We start from the raw sequence: 17,215 nt of genomic DNA, 5'->3' as shown, positions 1-17,215 counted from the left end.
TATTGAAACGTCTCTGATATACACTACATGACCAAAAGTATGTGGACACCTGCTCGTCGAACATCTCATTCCAAAATCATGGGCATTAATATGGAGTTGGTCCCCCCTTTGCTGCTATAACAGCCTCCACTCTTCTAGGAAGGCTTTCCACTAGATGTTGGAACATTGCTGCGGGGACTTGCTTCCATTCAGCCACAAGAGCATTAGTGAGGTCGGGCACTGATGTTGGGCGATTAGGCCTGGCTCACAGTCGGCATTCCAATTCATCCCAAAGGTGTTCAATGGGGGTTGAGGTCAGGGCTCTGTGCAGGCCAGTCAAGTTCTTCCTCACCGATCTCAACAAACCATTTCCATATGGACCTCGCTTTGTGCACGGGGGTATTGTCATGCTGAAACAGGAAAGGGCCTTCCCCAAACTTTTGCCACAAAGTTGGAAGCACAGAATCGTCTAGAATGTCATTGAATGCTGTAGCGTTAAGATTTCCATTCACTGGAACTAAGGGGCCTAGCCCGAACCATGAAAAACAGCGCCAGACCATTATTCCTCCTCCACCAAACTTTACAGTTGGCACTATGCATTCGGGCAGGTAGCGTACTCCTGGCATCCGCAAAACCCAGATTTGTCCGTCGGACCGCCAGATGGTGAAGTGTGATTCATCACTCCAGAGAACGCGTTTCCACTGCTCCAGAGTCCAATGGCGGCACGCTTTACACAACTCCAGCGAACGCTTGGCATTGTGCATGGTAATCTTAGGCTTGTGTGCGGCTGCTCGGCCATGGAAATCCATTTCATGAAGCTTCCGACAAAGAGTTACTGTGCTGACATTGCTTCCAGAGGCAGTTTGGAACTTGGTAGTGAGTATTGCAAACGAGGACAGACGGTTTTTACGCCCTAGGCGCTTCAGCACTCTGCGGTCCAATTCTATGAGCTTGTGTGGCCTACCTACCACTTCATTGTTGCTCCTAGACATTTCCACTTCACAATAACAGCACTTATAGCTGACCTAGCAGGGCATAAATTTGAATTGTCTATGACGGTGCCACGTTGAAAGTCACTGAGCTCTTCAGTAAGGCCATTGTACTGCCAATGTTTGTCTATGGAGATTGCATGGCTGTGCTTGATTTTATACATCTGTCAGCAAAGGGTGTGGCTGAAATAGCCGAATCCACAAATTTGAAGGGGTGTCCACATACTTTTGCATATACACTACCGGTTAAAAGTTTTAAAACAACTACTCATTCAAGTTTTTTTTTTTTGTACTATTTTCTACATTGTAGAATAATAGTGAAGACATCAAAACTATGAAATAACACATACGGAATCATGTAGTAAAAAATAAAGTGTTGAACAAATCAAAATATATTTTATATTTGAGATTCTTCAAATAGCCACCCTTTGCCTTGATGACAGCTTTCCACACTATTGGCATTCTCTCAACCAGCTTCATGAGGTAGTCACCTGGAATGCATTTCAATTAACAGGTGTGCCTTCTTAAAAGTTAATTTATGGATTTTTTTTCCTTCTTAATGCGTTTGAGCCAATCAGTTGTGTTGTTACAAGGTAGGGGGGGGGGGGGGGGGGTATACAGAAGATAGCCCTATTTGGTAAAAGACCAAGTCCATATTATGGCAAGAACAGCTCAAATAAGCAAAGAGAACGACAGTCCATCATTACTTTAAGACATGAAGGCCAGTCAATACGGAACATTTCAAGAACTTTGAAAGTTTCTTCAAATGCAGTCGTAAAAACCATAAAGCGTTATGATGAAACTGGCTCTCATGAGGACCACCACAGGAATGGAACACCCAGAGTTACCTTTGCTGCAGAGGATAAGTTCATTAGAGTTACCAGCCTCAAAAATTGCAGCCCAAATAAATGCTTCAGAGAGTTCAAGTAACAGACAAATCTCAACATCAACTGTTCAGAGGAGACTGTGTGAATCATGCCTTCATGGTCGAATTGCTGCAAAGAAACCACTACTAAAGGACATCAATAACAAGAAGAGACTTGCTTGGGCCAAGAAACACGAGCAATGGACATTAGACCGGTGGAAATCTGTCCTTTGGTCTGGAGTCCAAATTGGAGATTTTTGGTTCCAACCGCCTTTTCTTTGTGAGACGCGGTGTGGGTGAACAGATGATCTCCGCATGTGTATTTCCCACCGTAAAGCATGGAGGAGGAGGTGTTATGGTGTGGGGGTGATTTGCTGGTGACACTGTCTGTGATTTATTTAGAATTCAAGGCACACTTAACAGGACAATGACCCAACACACCTCCAGGCTGTGTAAGGGCTATTTTACCAAGAAGGAGAGTGATGTAGTGCTGCATCAGATGACCTGGCCTCCACAATCCCCCGACCTCAACCAAATTGAGATGGTTTGGGATGAGTCAGACCGCAGAGTGAAGGAAAAGCAGCCAACAAGTGCTCAGCATATGTGGGGAAAGCATTCCAGGTGAAGCTAGTTGAGATAATTCCAAGAGTGTGCAAAGCTGTAATCAAGGCAAAGGGTGGCTATTTGAAGAATCTCAAATATAAAATATATTTTTATTTGTTTTTTGGTTACTACACTTTTTGGTTATGACATGATTCCATATGTGTTATTTTATAGTTGTTCTACAATGTAGAAAATATTACAAATAAAGAAAAACCCTTGAATGAGTAGGTGTTCTAAAACTTTTCACTGAATCTGCAATAGGTGTATAGTGCATGTCCTGTTGCAGACTTTTACCTTGTTCCCTTAATCTATGTGGTTGTTCCGGTCTTACCTTATCTTTAGGAGCGTCAGAGTATCATCAAGTACTGGCTGGACAACCTACGTGCCAAACAAGGGGCGGTCCTTCACAACATCCACTTCCTGGAGGGACAACCAATCAGTAAACTGTTATTTTAGTATTTCATCAATCCCTGTCTCTACAGCATGTCAACAACATCTAAAGTAAGACGGCTTCATTATTGACTGATAACTATGTTGACTGATCTCAGACGTTTAAATATGTTTGGAGAGTATGGCCATAAATAACATCTTCCTCTATAGCTCAGTTGGTAAGAGTTTGTAATGTCAGGATAGTGAGTTCGATTCCCGGGACCACCCATACGTAAAAAAAATAATAATAATAATATGTACGCATATGACTGTAAGTTGCTATGGATAAAAGCTTCTGCTAGATGGCATTCATTTTTTATTATAGTTCCAGAGCTGGTTGCCAGAGGAGTAATCTGTCAAGTGTTTCCTCTACACGAGCAACGGATCCTCAGTCAGCTGATGACGTCATGGGTCCAAGCTGTCTGTGAGAGACAGCCTTTGGGTGAGCAGCACCTGTTGAGACAATACAGCATGACTTATTGTTACAATTATTTGCGCTACAAATGCAATATCAATGGAAAGATACACATTTCTTAAAATGATCATTCACTAGCTGAAGCCAATAACCCATTTTGTCTGTCTTTTGTCTGCAATGTCCATGTTGTTGGTCCATGTGTGTTAGATGACATCTGTGATTACTTTGGGGTGAAAATCGGCATGTACTTTGCTTGGCTGGGCTTCTACACCAACTCCATGCTGTACCCGGCAGTCATTGGCTTCCTGCTGTGGATCCTGGCAGAGGCTGACCAGGTAGGTGATCCAGCATCACATGACTCAATGGAGACCACACACTGGTCAATAAACCTGTCAACATACAGTAACTAATGTATGATACACAATGTAGTTCAGCCTACTTCCTAATCTGCCAGTGACAATCACATAGGAGTTGGCAAGATAGCACAAACAGATCGTGGATTAGGCTAAATGTAGCTACCATACACAATGGGATTTCACAGTTATACAATACAAATGACTCACCTATTGTGGGAATATGTGTAGGTGTTTCTTTTCACAAACACTGCATAAAACAGCATGTGAAAAAATATGGATGTGTTGGCCTATACTTCAAAACTGTATCACCCATCACAGCTCTTACTATCCCTGTGATATGGCAGGTAGCCTAGCGGTTCAATTCCCCGAGCCGACTAGGTGAAAAATCTGTCGATGTACCCTTGACAAGGCACTTAACCCTAATTGCTCCTCTAATTCGCTCTGGATAAGAGCGTCTGCTAAATTACTTGACTGTAATATGATACAGTCCATTGTTATTTTTTGTTACTGTATGAAGGTCCCTATGATTTGTATGTATCTCATATGGCTCACACACTCCCCAACAGACCAGCCAGGACATCTGCTGTGTAGTGTTTGCCCTTTTCAACGTGGTGTGGGCGACGGTCTTCCTGGAGAGATGGAAGCGGAGAGAGGCCGAGCTGGCATACATGTGGGGAACACTGGACACCCCTGCCGAGTCCCTTGAGGAGCCCCGTCGCCAGTTCCGGGTGAGTGACCTATTATTGCATTCTATTAATCTTCAGAGTTGAGATTAATCTCTCGTGGACAGATCTACATAAACATAACTGGTACCGTAGAATCTGTCGGGAAGGGATGGGATGCGTGGGGTAATGAGCAGCAGTAGTTCCAGTGTTTGGGTTTTTCGTCACTGGTTATTTGGACAAATCACGATTTCAATGGCGTTAGCATCTTTTGAATTTTGGAAGGGGATGGAACATTCGGCCTGTAACGTGCAAAGAGAGAGGGTGGAGCTCCTCGTTCTGGTTCAGCTCCTTGTTCTAGCATCTCTTCATCTCTTCTCTTAAAACGTTTGGACCCAGAACTTAATCGAGCAGCTGACCAATTACGCAATACTTTAGTTCTGGAGATTAGTCCAAGATTCAATCTGAGGCGCATTGTAGAGCCCTTGACATTTAAAGGTACATTCCGATTGAGCCGACATCTGCCATGGGAACATTGCCTTTAAAAGACGTATTGTCGATAGCACTCTACAACGCACGTTAGATTGAATCCCAGCCTTAGATTACTACCAGTGCTGTTTGGTTCCTTCAGGACTATAGCCAGAGTACAAATTCCATCAGCAGCCTCAAGTAGCTTTTCCAGGGCCAGAGTTTACGGGTCTACAGTGATAAGTAATATGAGCTCTAGGCTTGGAGAGTGTTGTGTGAATTCCAAGAGTTGGGGGCAGGGTTCATGCCTCCTGAGATTTCTAAACGGGCAGTTGTCATGGTTACTATCAGGCCCGGCTAGCTCAGTTGGTAGAGCATGAGACTCTTAATCTCAGGGTCATGGGTTCGAGCCCTATGTTGGGCGTAAATCTTTTAGCTGGTGTTCTTGATCTTCTCAACTACCGTCTTGTCTTTGGGGGACACATGCCTCCTGTGGTTTCTAAACAGGCAGTTGTCACTGTTGCTATCAGGCCTGGCTAGCCCAGCTGGTCGAGCATGGGACTTTTAGTCGTGGGTTTGAGCCCCACGTTGTGCGTAAATGTGTTAGCTGGTGTTCCTGAGCTTCTCAACTACTGTATTGTGGTTTCTAAAGGGGGAGCTGTCTCCACCCCTATCAGGCCTTGCTAGCTCAGTTGGTAGAGCATGAGACTTTTAATCTCAGGGTCGAGGGTTCGAGCCCCATGTTGGGCGCAAGTATTTTAGTTGGATTAAGCCCGGTATCTCTGTGTGCAGGGTGTGAAGCGGTGCAGTCCAATAACAGGCTGTGAGGAGTTATACTACCCACCCTGGAAGAGGACAATGTTCAGGTGGATGGTCAGCCTCCCCATCTGTCTCCTCTGTCTCTGCTTTGTCTTCTTGGCCATGCTAGTCTGTCTGGAGATGCAGGTAAGAGACAGCCAAGTCAACAGGAAATAGCCAATAGACTCATCAGACATATTCCCAAAGTCATGATAATCAAACATGGTCCGGTATTGAAAGAAGGTTCAGGACGGCAGCTTAATTCCCATTAATAATATTTAGGGGAAAGCTCCTTTCGTCAAAGCACTTAGTAGTGTTAATGTCAGGTACGATTAGTGTATACACTCTCCCATTTAAATCACATGCAAACCAATTAACTTTTGAGGGGTAGGCACTTTTAAGATAAAAGAGAATGGCTACAGTGCCTCGCAAAAGTATTCATCCCCCTTGGCGTTTTTCCTATTTTGTTACATTACAACCTGTAATTTTAATTGATTTTTATTTGGATTTCATGTAATGGACATACACAAAATAGTCAAAATTGGTGAAGTGGAATGAAAAAATTGAACAAGGAGCTCTCCAAACAGGTCAGGGACAAAGTTGTGGAGAAGTACAGATCAGGGTTGGGTTATAAAAAAAAATCAGAAACTTTGAACATCCCACAGAGCACCATTAAATCCATTATTAAAAATTGAAAGAATATGGCACCACAACAAACCTGCCAAGAGAGGGCCGCCCACCAAAACTCACGGACCAGATAAGAAGGGCATTAATTAGAGAGGCAACAAAGAGACCAAAGATAACCCTGAAGGAGCTGCAAAGCTCCACAGCGGAGATTGGAGTATCTGTCCATAGGACCATTTTAAGCCGTACACTCCACAGAGCTGGGCTTTACAGAAGAGTGGCCAGAAAAAAGCCATTACTTAAACAGAAAAATAAGCAAACAAGTTTGGTGTTCGCCAAAAGGCATGTGGGAGACTCCCCAAACATATGGAAGAAGGTACTCTGGTCAGATGAGACTAAAATTGAGCTTTTTGGCCATCAAGGAAAACACTATGTCTGGCGCAAACCCAACACCTCTCATCACCCCGTGAACACCATCCCCACAGTGAAGCATGGTGGTGGCAGCATCATGCTGTGGTGATGTTTTTATTCAGCAGGGACTTGGAAACTGGTCAGAATTGAAGGAATGATGGATGGCACTAAATACAGGGAAATCCTTGAGGGAAACCTGTTTCAGTCTTCCAGAGATTTGAGACTGGGACGGAGGTTCACCTTCCAGCAGGACAATGACCCTAAGCATACTGCTAAAGCAACACTCGAGTGGTTTAAGCGGAAACATTTAAATGTCTTGGAATGGCCTAGTCAAAGCCCAGACCTCAATACAATTGAGAATCTGTGGTATGACTTAAAGATTGCTGTACACAAGCGGAACTCATCCAACTTGAAGGAGCTGGAGCAGTCTTGCCTTGAAGAATGGGCAAAAATCCCAGTGGCTTTATGTGCCAAGCTTATAGAGACATATCCCAAGAGACTTGCAGCAGTAATTGCTGCAAAAGGTGGCTCTACAAAGTATTGACTTTGGGGGGGTGAATAGTTATGCATGCTCAAGTTCTGTTTTTTTTGTCTTATTTCTTGTTTGTTTCACAATAAAACATATTTTGCATCTTCAAAGTGGTAGGCATGTTGTGTAAATCAAATGATACAACCCCCCCAAAAAATCTATTTTAATTCCAGGTTGTAAGTCAACAAAATAGGAAAAATGCCAAGGGGGGTGAATGCTTTCGCAAGCCACTCTAACCTGTCTTTCTGTAATTAAATATACCTATGTTGTGGTTTATCTCCTTTTTTTTTATAGGAGTTTGTGATGGAAATTAAGGAGTTACCCAGTATCACAAGATTCATTCCTAAAATGTTACAGGCCATCGTTGTGACTGTATGTGATGAGGTGTATAGGAAGATCGCCCATTGGCTCAATTATATGGGTAAGCTGTGCAGCTGAGATTCATTAATATCAGCACCAGGTGAGGAATGATTGGAGCAGTGAGCACCCATCTCAGAATAAGAGTATTGATCTAGGATCAGGTCCCGCCCTGTACATTTAATCTTATTCATTATAATATGATAATAATATGCCATTTAGCAGACGCTTTTATCCAAAGCGACTTACAGTCATGCGTGCATACATTTTTTATTTTTTATTTTTGGGTGGCCCCGGGGATCGAACCCACTACCTTGGCGTTACAAGCGCCGTGCTCTACCAGCTGAGCTACAGAGGACCACATTATGATATGCAAGGCAAAACTGATCCTAGATCAGCACTCTTAGTCTGAGACACTTTATGAATACTGGCTCTGATCTCTTCAGAGGGGTATACTACGATGCAAGCTAGATCTACTCAGGGTTTTCAAAAGCTAGCCAGCTTCAGTTAGCTTTTCATCCGTATTACGACGGTGGACAGTGGTGTAGTGGAAGCTGTACGCAGGTATACGGCGTATACCCACTTTGTTTTCAGTCGGCATTGCGTATACTAATTTCTTAATCCCAACTGATGTGTTATATCAAAGTCGTGTAGTGGAGGTATATGCTGTATAAATTAATAAGGCTGATGGAAAAGATCTGAATGTTTCGCTTAAAATGTTGATGAAAGGTTATTTCTTCACATTTTTAGTGCAGCAATGTCCACATGGTGGTACTGTAGGCCTACGCACAAATGTTCCAAAATACAATTTGCAGGAAAACACCGTACTAAAATGCTCAGCGCATGCGAGCAGTTTCATGGACAGAGATGGAAATATCTGTTCGAATTTTAGAAAGGTGGGAGGTCTAAAGATGCAACAATTATCATGGGTTGCTAATACTGTATGACTAGGAAAATACCTTTGGCTGCTAGACAATGAAAGAAAGTTGATTTGAAAATCAATAGAATAGGAGAGCGCATATGAGGAAGTGTTTATAAAATATTTCCCTCAACATTTCTATGGTCGGTTTTTGGCTTGGCTACTTTGAAACAAGATAAGATATGCTTCATAATATGAAGTAAAACGTCCAGGTTTCAAACAATTAAGGAACAGGAAAAATATATTGGAGCTAATGATAGGCCTAACTGTCTTCTGGTAGATGGAAAGGCTTTCCCAAAAACCTTTTTCAATTAAATGTTAAATAGATACAAAGGAGCCTGTGCCTACTTGGCAGAATGATATCATGATTATTTGCATCAATCCAGTGGCCATTTGTTTTGCAAACTCCATCTCATATGCGCTACAGAAACACCGCTAACCAAACAACAGTGCTAGGTGCCAGCACACTTGAATAAAAGGGTAACTACACTAAAATATCTAAATGTCTTAGATTTTTCCCAGACCTCAAAAGTGGTCACCTGATGTGGTTTAAGCATTGTTGTGGACTTAGAACATCCAATTTTGTTGTTTTTCTATTAATAAAGGATGACTTTGAGAGCAAAAACCGGATTTATTTTTACAAATATTGAAACAGGTGAATTTCTGACTCAGTTGACAGACACATTTATCTATTTGAATAGTTGGCCTACTCTTAGCCTACAAAAACAATATTTAAAATCAGTCGTTTTCCTCAAATGAAGACTATGATGACGCAGTCTTTGTCAAAGGGAGGGAATCTGATTTAATTGGTCCTCAACTTGCGGCTCAGACATTTCATTCAGGATTAATAGAGTTAGCCCTGAGTTAGCCTGCCCTGGAGCAGGTTAGTTCTGAAGGATTCGTTGCCATATAAATTTACCTGGCTAAAATGTGAGCCACTTTCGTAGTACCGGTTATCCCAAGTTGACCAAAGTTACCTCGCTAACTCCTCAAACCAGGTACGTAGTGTTGTATAAAGTGATCACACAGGTTTGTTCAGTAATCAGTATCAAATGGAGCGATGTCTTTTGATGATTGGTATTATTTTCTTACAGAGAACTACAGACTTCAGAGTGCCTATGAGAATAATCTCATCATTAAAATGGTTTTTGTAAGTTAGATATTTCTTCTTTTTTTATTTCGACCATACTGATCATTGTTATCCAAGGGGGTATATTATTGACTAACACTTTGGTATATTAATTATGTTTAGAAATGCCATGTCTGATTTAAAGTCATTCTCTTCATTTTGCAGTTTGAGTTTATAAATTCTTACCTTAGCCTTTTCTACATCGGATTCTACCTCAAGGACATGGAGCGACTGAAGGAGGTAAAATCTGTCAATTAGATTCGGATAATGGAAAACATGATTGAACAAAATTATCTTCCCTAAAGAACAGCAACAGAATCACTCACACTGTCTCCTCACAGATGCTAGCCACTCTCCTGATCTTCCGCCAGTTCTTCCAGAACATCAAGGAGGTGCTCCAGCCTTATCTGTACGAGCACCACAAACTAGGAGTATTTACCCCCAAGGTTGTGTGGGAGATTCTCCAGGCCATAGTACTCAAGTACAGCCGCCTGGCTGTAGGAAAAGCCCAGGTTTCATGGACTATCCAGTCCCTGCTAAGCCCCAAAGGCCCTGCCACACTTCCTGGACAGACAGAACAGAACAAGAGAGGAGATCTCAAAGCTGGCTATAGGTTCACAGAGGAAGAGTGGGACATAAATGACACACTGAGGCAACGGAAGATTAGCTTCAATGAGAAGGTGGATGTTGCCAGGGACATTGCCATGGCGACCCAGCCCGAGGACAGCTTCCTGGAGGACAGTCCCACATTGGTGGAGGAGGGCATGGATCCTTCCAGCGTCTTTGAGATAAGTGACGATGACAGTGACTATGAGTCCTCTGAGACCAAGGAGACTAGTGTCTCCCCACCAAATGGCTATGACACGGTAGTATGTCAGAGATGGAAGAGTCCAATCCCAAAGAAAGAGGCAAAGTCCTGGATTGACCCGCCTGATGAGCCCAAGTCTGTAATTCTCACCCAAGCAGAGATTGAGAGCTGCATGCAGACATATGAGGTGTGTCTTAGTCATCAGATCTGTTGTTATGAACTTGACCTGCTGTCGGTTTATATTCCACGCGTGTTTAGTTACATTTAATGGACTTGGACAGTATTTCTGGCTAGGGTTAGTAGCTGGTACATGCAGCAGTACATTCCAATTTGAAGTAAAAAGTAATTTGAAACACAAATGCTATTCTATGACAACCCCAGCTGTTATGTGACTTTGACCTCTAACCTTTACCTCTGACCCAACAGGACACCCTGCAGGACTACCAGGAGATGTTCATCCAGTTTGGCTACGTGGTGCTCTTCTCCTCCGCCTTCCCACTGGCTGCCATGTGGGCCCTCATCAACAATATCATTGAAATCCGGAGTGACGCCTTGAAGCTCTGCACAGGCCTGCAGAGGCCCTTTGGCCAGAGGGTGGAGAGCATTGGACAGTGGCAGGTCATTGGTCGCTCACATCTGGGCCCTTATTCAAAAGATGTCTCAGAGTAGGAGTGTTGATCTAGAATCAGGTCCCCCTTGTTCATATAATCCTATTCATTATGATCTAAAATGCAAAAATCATCCTAGGTCAGCACTCCTACTCTCCAACCTCTACAAGGTGTCGAAAGCATTCCACAGGGATGCTGGCCCATGTTGACTCTGATGCTTCCCACAATCAAGTTGGCTGGTGGACTGTTGAGCGTGAAAAACCCAGCAGCGTTGCAGTTGTTGACACAAACCGGTGCGCCTGTTACCAACCACCGTACCCCATTTAAAGGCACTTTTCTTCCTTTTGTCTTGCCCATTCACCCTCTGAATAGCACACATACACAATCCATGTCTCAATTGTCTCAAGGCTTAAAAATCCTTCTTTAACCTGTCGTCTCCTCCCCTTCATCTACACTGATTGAAGTGGATTTAACAAATTACATCAATAAGGGATCATAGCTTTCATTCGGATTCACCTGGTCAGTCGATGTCTTGGAAAGAGCAGGTGTTCATAATGTTTTGTACACTCAGTGTATATTTATCCCACCTGCAATTAAGCTCAGATAACCATTTTAGAATCATGCATTTCAAGCATCTCTGCAAAAAGCATGCCAACAGTTATTTATTTCATGAAGTTATTTTTCCTCTGAGATATTTCACCCTCTGTGTGTGCAGACAGCAATGGAGGCCATGGGCTTGATAGCCATTATAGTGAACTGTTATCTCATTGGCCAGTGTGGTCAACTGCAGCGTCTCTTCCCCTGGTTGAGCCCGGAGATGGTCATCATCTCCATCGTGGTACTTGAGGTAAAGGACAGTGCAGTGGCAGCCAGCCATTTTGTCTTCACTCTGTGACACCTAGTAGATCGATGTCACAAATACAGACAACAATCGTAGCAATTGTGGTACTATTTATATACCCCCTTTATCAAAACCAAGGACACTGTACATAAATCACAAAGATTACAGAATATAAAACAATGGAGCATAGCAACAAAAGGAGGAGGAGGTGTCCAAGCACAAGTGAATAGCCTTCACTCAAAGATGACATCTTGTTTTGAATATCAATTGCAGCATTGTACAAGAAGTTAGATCCACATTGTGCTGTCTTCAAAATTAAAAAGGAAAGGACAGGTAATTAAGAACAAAAACTATTGCTAAAATGCTTGTGCCCAATGTGGGGCTCAAACCCACAACCCTGAGAGTAAGAGACTCATGCTTTACTGGCTGATCTAGCCGGGCTTGAAAAGAGCAAGCAGTTCCCTCTACATACCACACACAGCATGGCAACATCACACATACTCTTTCCACTCTGGTATAGATTAAGATCACTTTATTCATCAATTGTACACAAGGTCTAACTGAAATTTGATGTCCGCTTTATCCCAACCCCTCCATAAGACACACATACATATACAGGTTGGAGAGGTTGGAGCAGGGAGCTGCCACATTGGGCGCCTGCAGAGCAGTTGTTGTGGGGGGTTAAGTGCCATGCTCAAGGGCACAACGGCAGGCAATGGCATCTAGAATTTGATACCAGCAATCTATACTTTTCTGTGTTTTCATGTCACTGTTTGTTTAGCCTGTCCTTTCTTGTGTTGGGATTTACAGCATTTTGCCATCCTCCTCAAATACATCATCCATGTGGCCATCCCTGATATTCCTGGATGGGTCGCAGACGAGATGGCCAAACTAGAGTACCGTCGAAGGGAGGCTTTCAAGGTACAGTTGCATAGCTCAAAACACTTTTGGCTAAATCCACAGAGTAAGCTGTTATATACTGTACTTCGCATCTCACTATCATCCTCCATGTTTGTGTCCTTTTGGTGTATTTTCTTTGCATTTTCTGATACATACAGCCACTGTAGGGCATCCTTTTGTACTGACAAAAGTATGTATGACACTTCACTTGAACCCTCTGGTAACATTGGCCTTCATAATAACATAATGCTGTCATAATGTAATTACATAACAGATTTCATACAGCCAAACCCATAACATTATGCAGCCACCACTATGCTTGAAAATATGAGGTGGGTACTCAGTAATGTGTTGTATTGGAATTGCCCCTAACAAGACAACAAGTGAATTGCTTTGCCACACTTTTTCAGGAATAATTCAGTGCCTTGTTGCAAACAGGATGCATGTTTTGGAATATTTTTTATTCTGTCTGCTAAATGACTAAAATGTAAATGAAAGCTGATGTCAGCATATGGCATCTAACTTTACACAGTCATGAAACAAGACAAAGCTGGTCACAAGCTAGGTTTTCATCCAGTTGGCGAAAGATTTGCATGCGAATATTCTAGAATTTGCATAAAGAAAATATGCAAATTTTCCCACCAGTGGTATGTTTCCACCAAATGGACTTGTTGCGGATAAAAATCAATGCATGATGACATAGAGCACACAAAATGTACTTTTTCGCGTAAGTTTACATGTACCGGATAAAAATCTAAAGTTCAATGTGTTTACATAGCATTTTCAACTCTACCGATAGTTTTGTCACAAAAACTGTTGCGTTAAGTAGCAAATATGCCTACTCTGGTCTTGGCAGGTATGCTCTAGCCAACAGCTCGCAGATACAATGTGCAGGGCTGCCAACTTTTGAAGATAGCTTGGAGTGAGATTGCCTATCATTAATGTCATTGGCTCCACCCCTAGCCGGGGGTCTGGTGGTCCCTCCCCCCATTAAAAAACGATTTTTTAAAGCTCAGGTCAGGTGTATTCAGGATTCTTTAAAGTTGAATACACACTCAAAACTCGACGACTTAGTTTGAAGCTACTTTGAGATTATTTGGGCATGGAATTTAGAGTATGCTTATGCTAACTGGGGGACATTGAATTACATTGGTTTTTGGTTAGAAAATGCTAATATTAATGGTCGGTGGCAGTGGCTAACCATAGGCTGGATTGCAGTCTCTCCTTGTCCATAAGAAACCAACATGTAAATAAAATCCTGCTTAGAGGTACTGTAGCTCTCCAAGGGTGTTGGCCCCCCTTGATCTATGTTTCCCAAATACTGGGGGTTTGAATATGTTCTTGTGACATTTGACATTCTACATATTATCCCACATTTAAGAAAAATCTAATGATTATCAATCTTCAGGTGGTTGAGGCTGATTTGCAAAACCTTGTCATCATCTTACAATTATGCCTACCGTTTCTGCCTAGTAGCTTGTGCACAATACTAAAATGACAAAACAGCATATTTGAGGCAAGGGGCATTTCAATATAGCCTATATTTTATGACTTAGCCTACAGTGAGCTTCAAAAGTATTGGGACAGTGACACATTTGTAGTTGTTTTGGATCTGTACTCCAGCACTTTGGATTTGAAATGATACAATGACTGTGAGGTTAAAGTGCAGACTGTCAGCTTTAATTTGAGGGTATTTTCATCCATATCAGGTGAACCGTTTATAAATTACAGCACTTTTTGTACATAGTTTTAGGGGACCAAAAGTATTGGGACAAATTCACTTATATGTGTATTAAAGTAGTCAAATGTTTAGTATTTGGTCCCATATTCCTAGCACGTAATGATTACATCAAGCTTGTGACTCTACAAACTTGTTGGATACATTTGCTGTTGGTTTTGGTTGCATTTCAGATTATTTTGTGCCCAATAGAAATGAATGGTAAATAATGTAGTGTAATTTTGGAGTCATTTTTATTGTAAATAAGAATATAATATTTTTCTAAACACTTCTACATTAATGTGGATGCTACCATGATTACGGCTAGTCCTGAATTAATCGGGAATTATGATGAGTTAGAAAGTTACAGATGCACAAATATCATATATGATACAGAGAGACTCATCCATGCTTTTATTACAAGCAGGCATGACTGCTCTCCTGTCTGGTCTACCCAAGAAAGCCATTGGTCAACTGCAAAACATACAGAATGCACGGGTACTGACCAAGACCAGACGGACAGCACACATTACACCGGTTTTAAAGTCTCTGCACTGGCTGCCTGTGTGTTTTAGAATTCATTTTAAGATTATTCTATTGGTTTTTAAATCAATCCACAATTGTGCACCCCAATACATGTCAGACATGCTTTTAAGTTATGTACCCAGTAGGTCCCTCAGGTCCTCTGGCACTGGCCTTTTAACTATCCCAAAGCCTAGGACCAAGAGGCATGGAGAGGCAGCCTTTAGTTATTATGCCCCCAGCCTCTGGAATAGCCTGCCAGGTAGCCAAAACTGTGGACATATTTAAAAGAGATCTTAAAAACACACCTTTTTAGCTTTGCTTTTCCATAGGGTGCTTTTTAGTTCTGTTTTTTTATTGTTATTCATTCGTTTTTTACCCTCTTATGTTTGTTGAGTAGTAAATATTTCAGTTTAAATTTTATTGTTTTAATTAGTTTTTTTCCTGTGAAGCACATTGCGTTGCATTCCATGTCTGAAATGTGCTGTATAAATAAAGCTTGATTTGATACCCCCCCCAAAAAAAAAAGCTACCCTCCCTGGTTATTGTAATGCTGAGAGGTTAGCATGTCTTGGGGGTATGCTATTTGTGCGTCTGTAACTTTCACACTCATCATTATTCACGATTCATTCAGGACTATCCGACTATCCGTAAAAAATTTGTCACTGTCCCAATACTTTTGGAGCTCACTCACTGTCCATAAATGCTTACAAATATGCATAGCTCTCATTTAACTTTTTTTATTTTATTTATTTATTTTCAAAGACACAAGTTGGCATATCAGATTTCAAATAGCCTAATTACACAAGCAAAATTGGTTAGATGTGAAATAATAAAAGTATGGGGAATAACAGTAGTGTTCTTGCTGAGATAAGCACACTCAGTAATTGTTCTATATTTTAGCCCAATGTAGGGAATGGGAATTGACTTACATCAACTATTGTGAAAGACCAAATAAATTAAAAAGATAATAAAATATTCTGAAGACAAGATGACATAGCCTAAATCTGCCCCTACACCCAACCCAAAATTGTATCTTCAATGTATTGTCCCCCCACTAGAATCAGTTGCACATTTGGGATCACAATCTGTTGTGGCAAAATAATGTTAATAATACAGTTAGACAAATCAGGTAGCCATATCAAAATTCCTGCAGAATGCTGCCTTTTCGTTGTTCCATCCTAATGAACCTAGTGCTAAATTGCCAATGACCAAACAAGATGAATATATTGTAGCCAATGGATCTGGGCTAATGCAAGTGGTGGATTAATACATCACTTGTAGTAGGCTATATTATCACATGCAGTCAAAAGGAAGCATTCTGCGACAGGGACCGGAGTGGCTGCAAATAATTTGTTGACAACTATGTGTACAAAACAGCGTACAAGACAAGTTGCCTTGCTTCTCTTTTGACTCTTTAGTTCATAAAATGTGATCAGCGGAAAACGAACGTGCCTGTCCAGTCTGACGTGGCTGCGCTCCACTCTAATCGTGAGGGGCGTTTCTTCACAAACGCGCATCCAATCACCTTGGTCCCCGACCCTTACTAAACCAATCACAAGCTTAAATCTGTTGCGGTTCACGGTGCAGTGGCAGGAAAATGATGGAACTCCCCGCTGAAGCTGTAGCGGTTACAATGCTCGTGATGTAGAATTGCATGCGCATATTATATGCTCCGATTTAAAAAATGATTTGGAGGCACGGTTGAAAATGAACGCACAGTGAATTAATTAGAAAATAAAATCAGTACTTTTTTCAGTGCGTGATAAATAAGAGGTGTGGCGTGTGAAGAGGGTCAAATGCGTGTGTCATGGCCAATGCGTGAGAGTGACGGTAGTGATACACACTGACTACACCGGGCACGCGCATGTTGATTTTGTCCATCCATACCAGAAGCGATCAAGACACACAGGTTGAGGTGTCAAAACGAACTCTGAACCAACTATATTAATTTGGGGACAGGTCGAAACACATGCAACATTCATGGACATTTAGCTAGCTTGCTGTTGCTAGCTAATTTGTCCTGGGATATAAACTGTGTTGTTATTTTACCTGAAATGCACAAGGTCCTTTTTTTCCTGGATCTTTGTAGAATGTTGACTCATTTTGTGTGTTCTCTACTCCCACAGTTAATTCACAGATAAAAGGGGCAATTTTGTTAGTTTCTAGTAATCGAGCCTTCCGTCTTCTTCTGTGGACTTTATATGGCGGGTGGCAACCAACTTTAAGGTGCATTACCACCGACAACTGGACTGGAGTGTGGACCTCAGTTCAGCTTTCAATCCC

At 41.9% G+C, this 17,215-nt stretch overlaps 1 protein-coding gene and 2 non-coding genes across 5 annotated transcripts in view; all 3 read left to right on the top strand.

Annotated features, from left to right (window-relative positions):
- LOC121534795 (anoctamin-8-like) overlaps positions 1-17,215 on the top strand; it is a 35,960-nt gene that overhangs the window by 16,050 nt on the left and 2,695 nt on the right. For 2 of the 3 annotated variants that reach the window (XM_045206239.1, XM_045206240.1), the window contains 12 exons: positions 2,779-2,875; positions 3,191-3,307; positions 3,488-3,615; positions 4,203-4,364; positions 5,559-5,711; positions 7,423-7,549; positions 9,499-9,554; positions 9,699-9,773; positions 9,875-10,528; positions 10,768-10,959; positions 11,665-11,796; positions 12,601-12,711. In XM_045206239.1, coding sequence (XP_045062174.1) covers positions 2,779-2,875; positions 3,191-3,307; positions 3,488-3,615; positions 4,203-4,364; positions 5,559-5,711; positions 7,423-7,549; positions 9,499-9,554; positions 9,699-9,773; positions 9,875-10,528; positions 10,768-10,959; positions 11,665-11,796; positions 12,601-12,711 — 2,004 coding nt within the window. The remainder of the gene's footprint in view (positions 1-2,778; positions 2,876-3,190; positions 3,308-3,487; positions 3,616-4,202; positions 4,365-5,558; positions 5,712-7,422; positions 7,550-9,498; positions 9,555-9,698; positions 9,774-9,874; positions 10,529-10,767; positions 10,960-11,664; positions 11,797-12,600; positions 12,712-17,215) is intronic. The other variant, XM_045206241.1, reaches the window with a different exon arrangement.
- Positions 5,118-5,190, top strand: trnak-cuu. The gene has a single exon. It is a non-coding gene; the product is annotated as a tRNA-Lys (tRNA).
- Positions 5,444-5,516, top strand: trnak-uuu. The gene has a single exon. It is a non-coding gene; the product is annotated as a tRNA-Lys (tRNA).

Source organism: Coregonus clupeaformis, chromosome 21 (assembly GCF_020615455.1).
Source record: "Coregonus clupeaformis isolate EN_2021a chromosome 21, ASM2061545v1, whole genome shotgun sequence".
Lineage (NCBI taxonomy): Eukaryota > Metazoa > Chordata > Actinopteri > Salmoniformes > Salmonidae > Coregonus > Coregonus clupeaformis.
The sequence above is the reverse complement of the archived record's forward strand: the minus strand, read 5'-3'. Positions and strand labels throughout refer to the sequence as shown.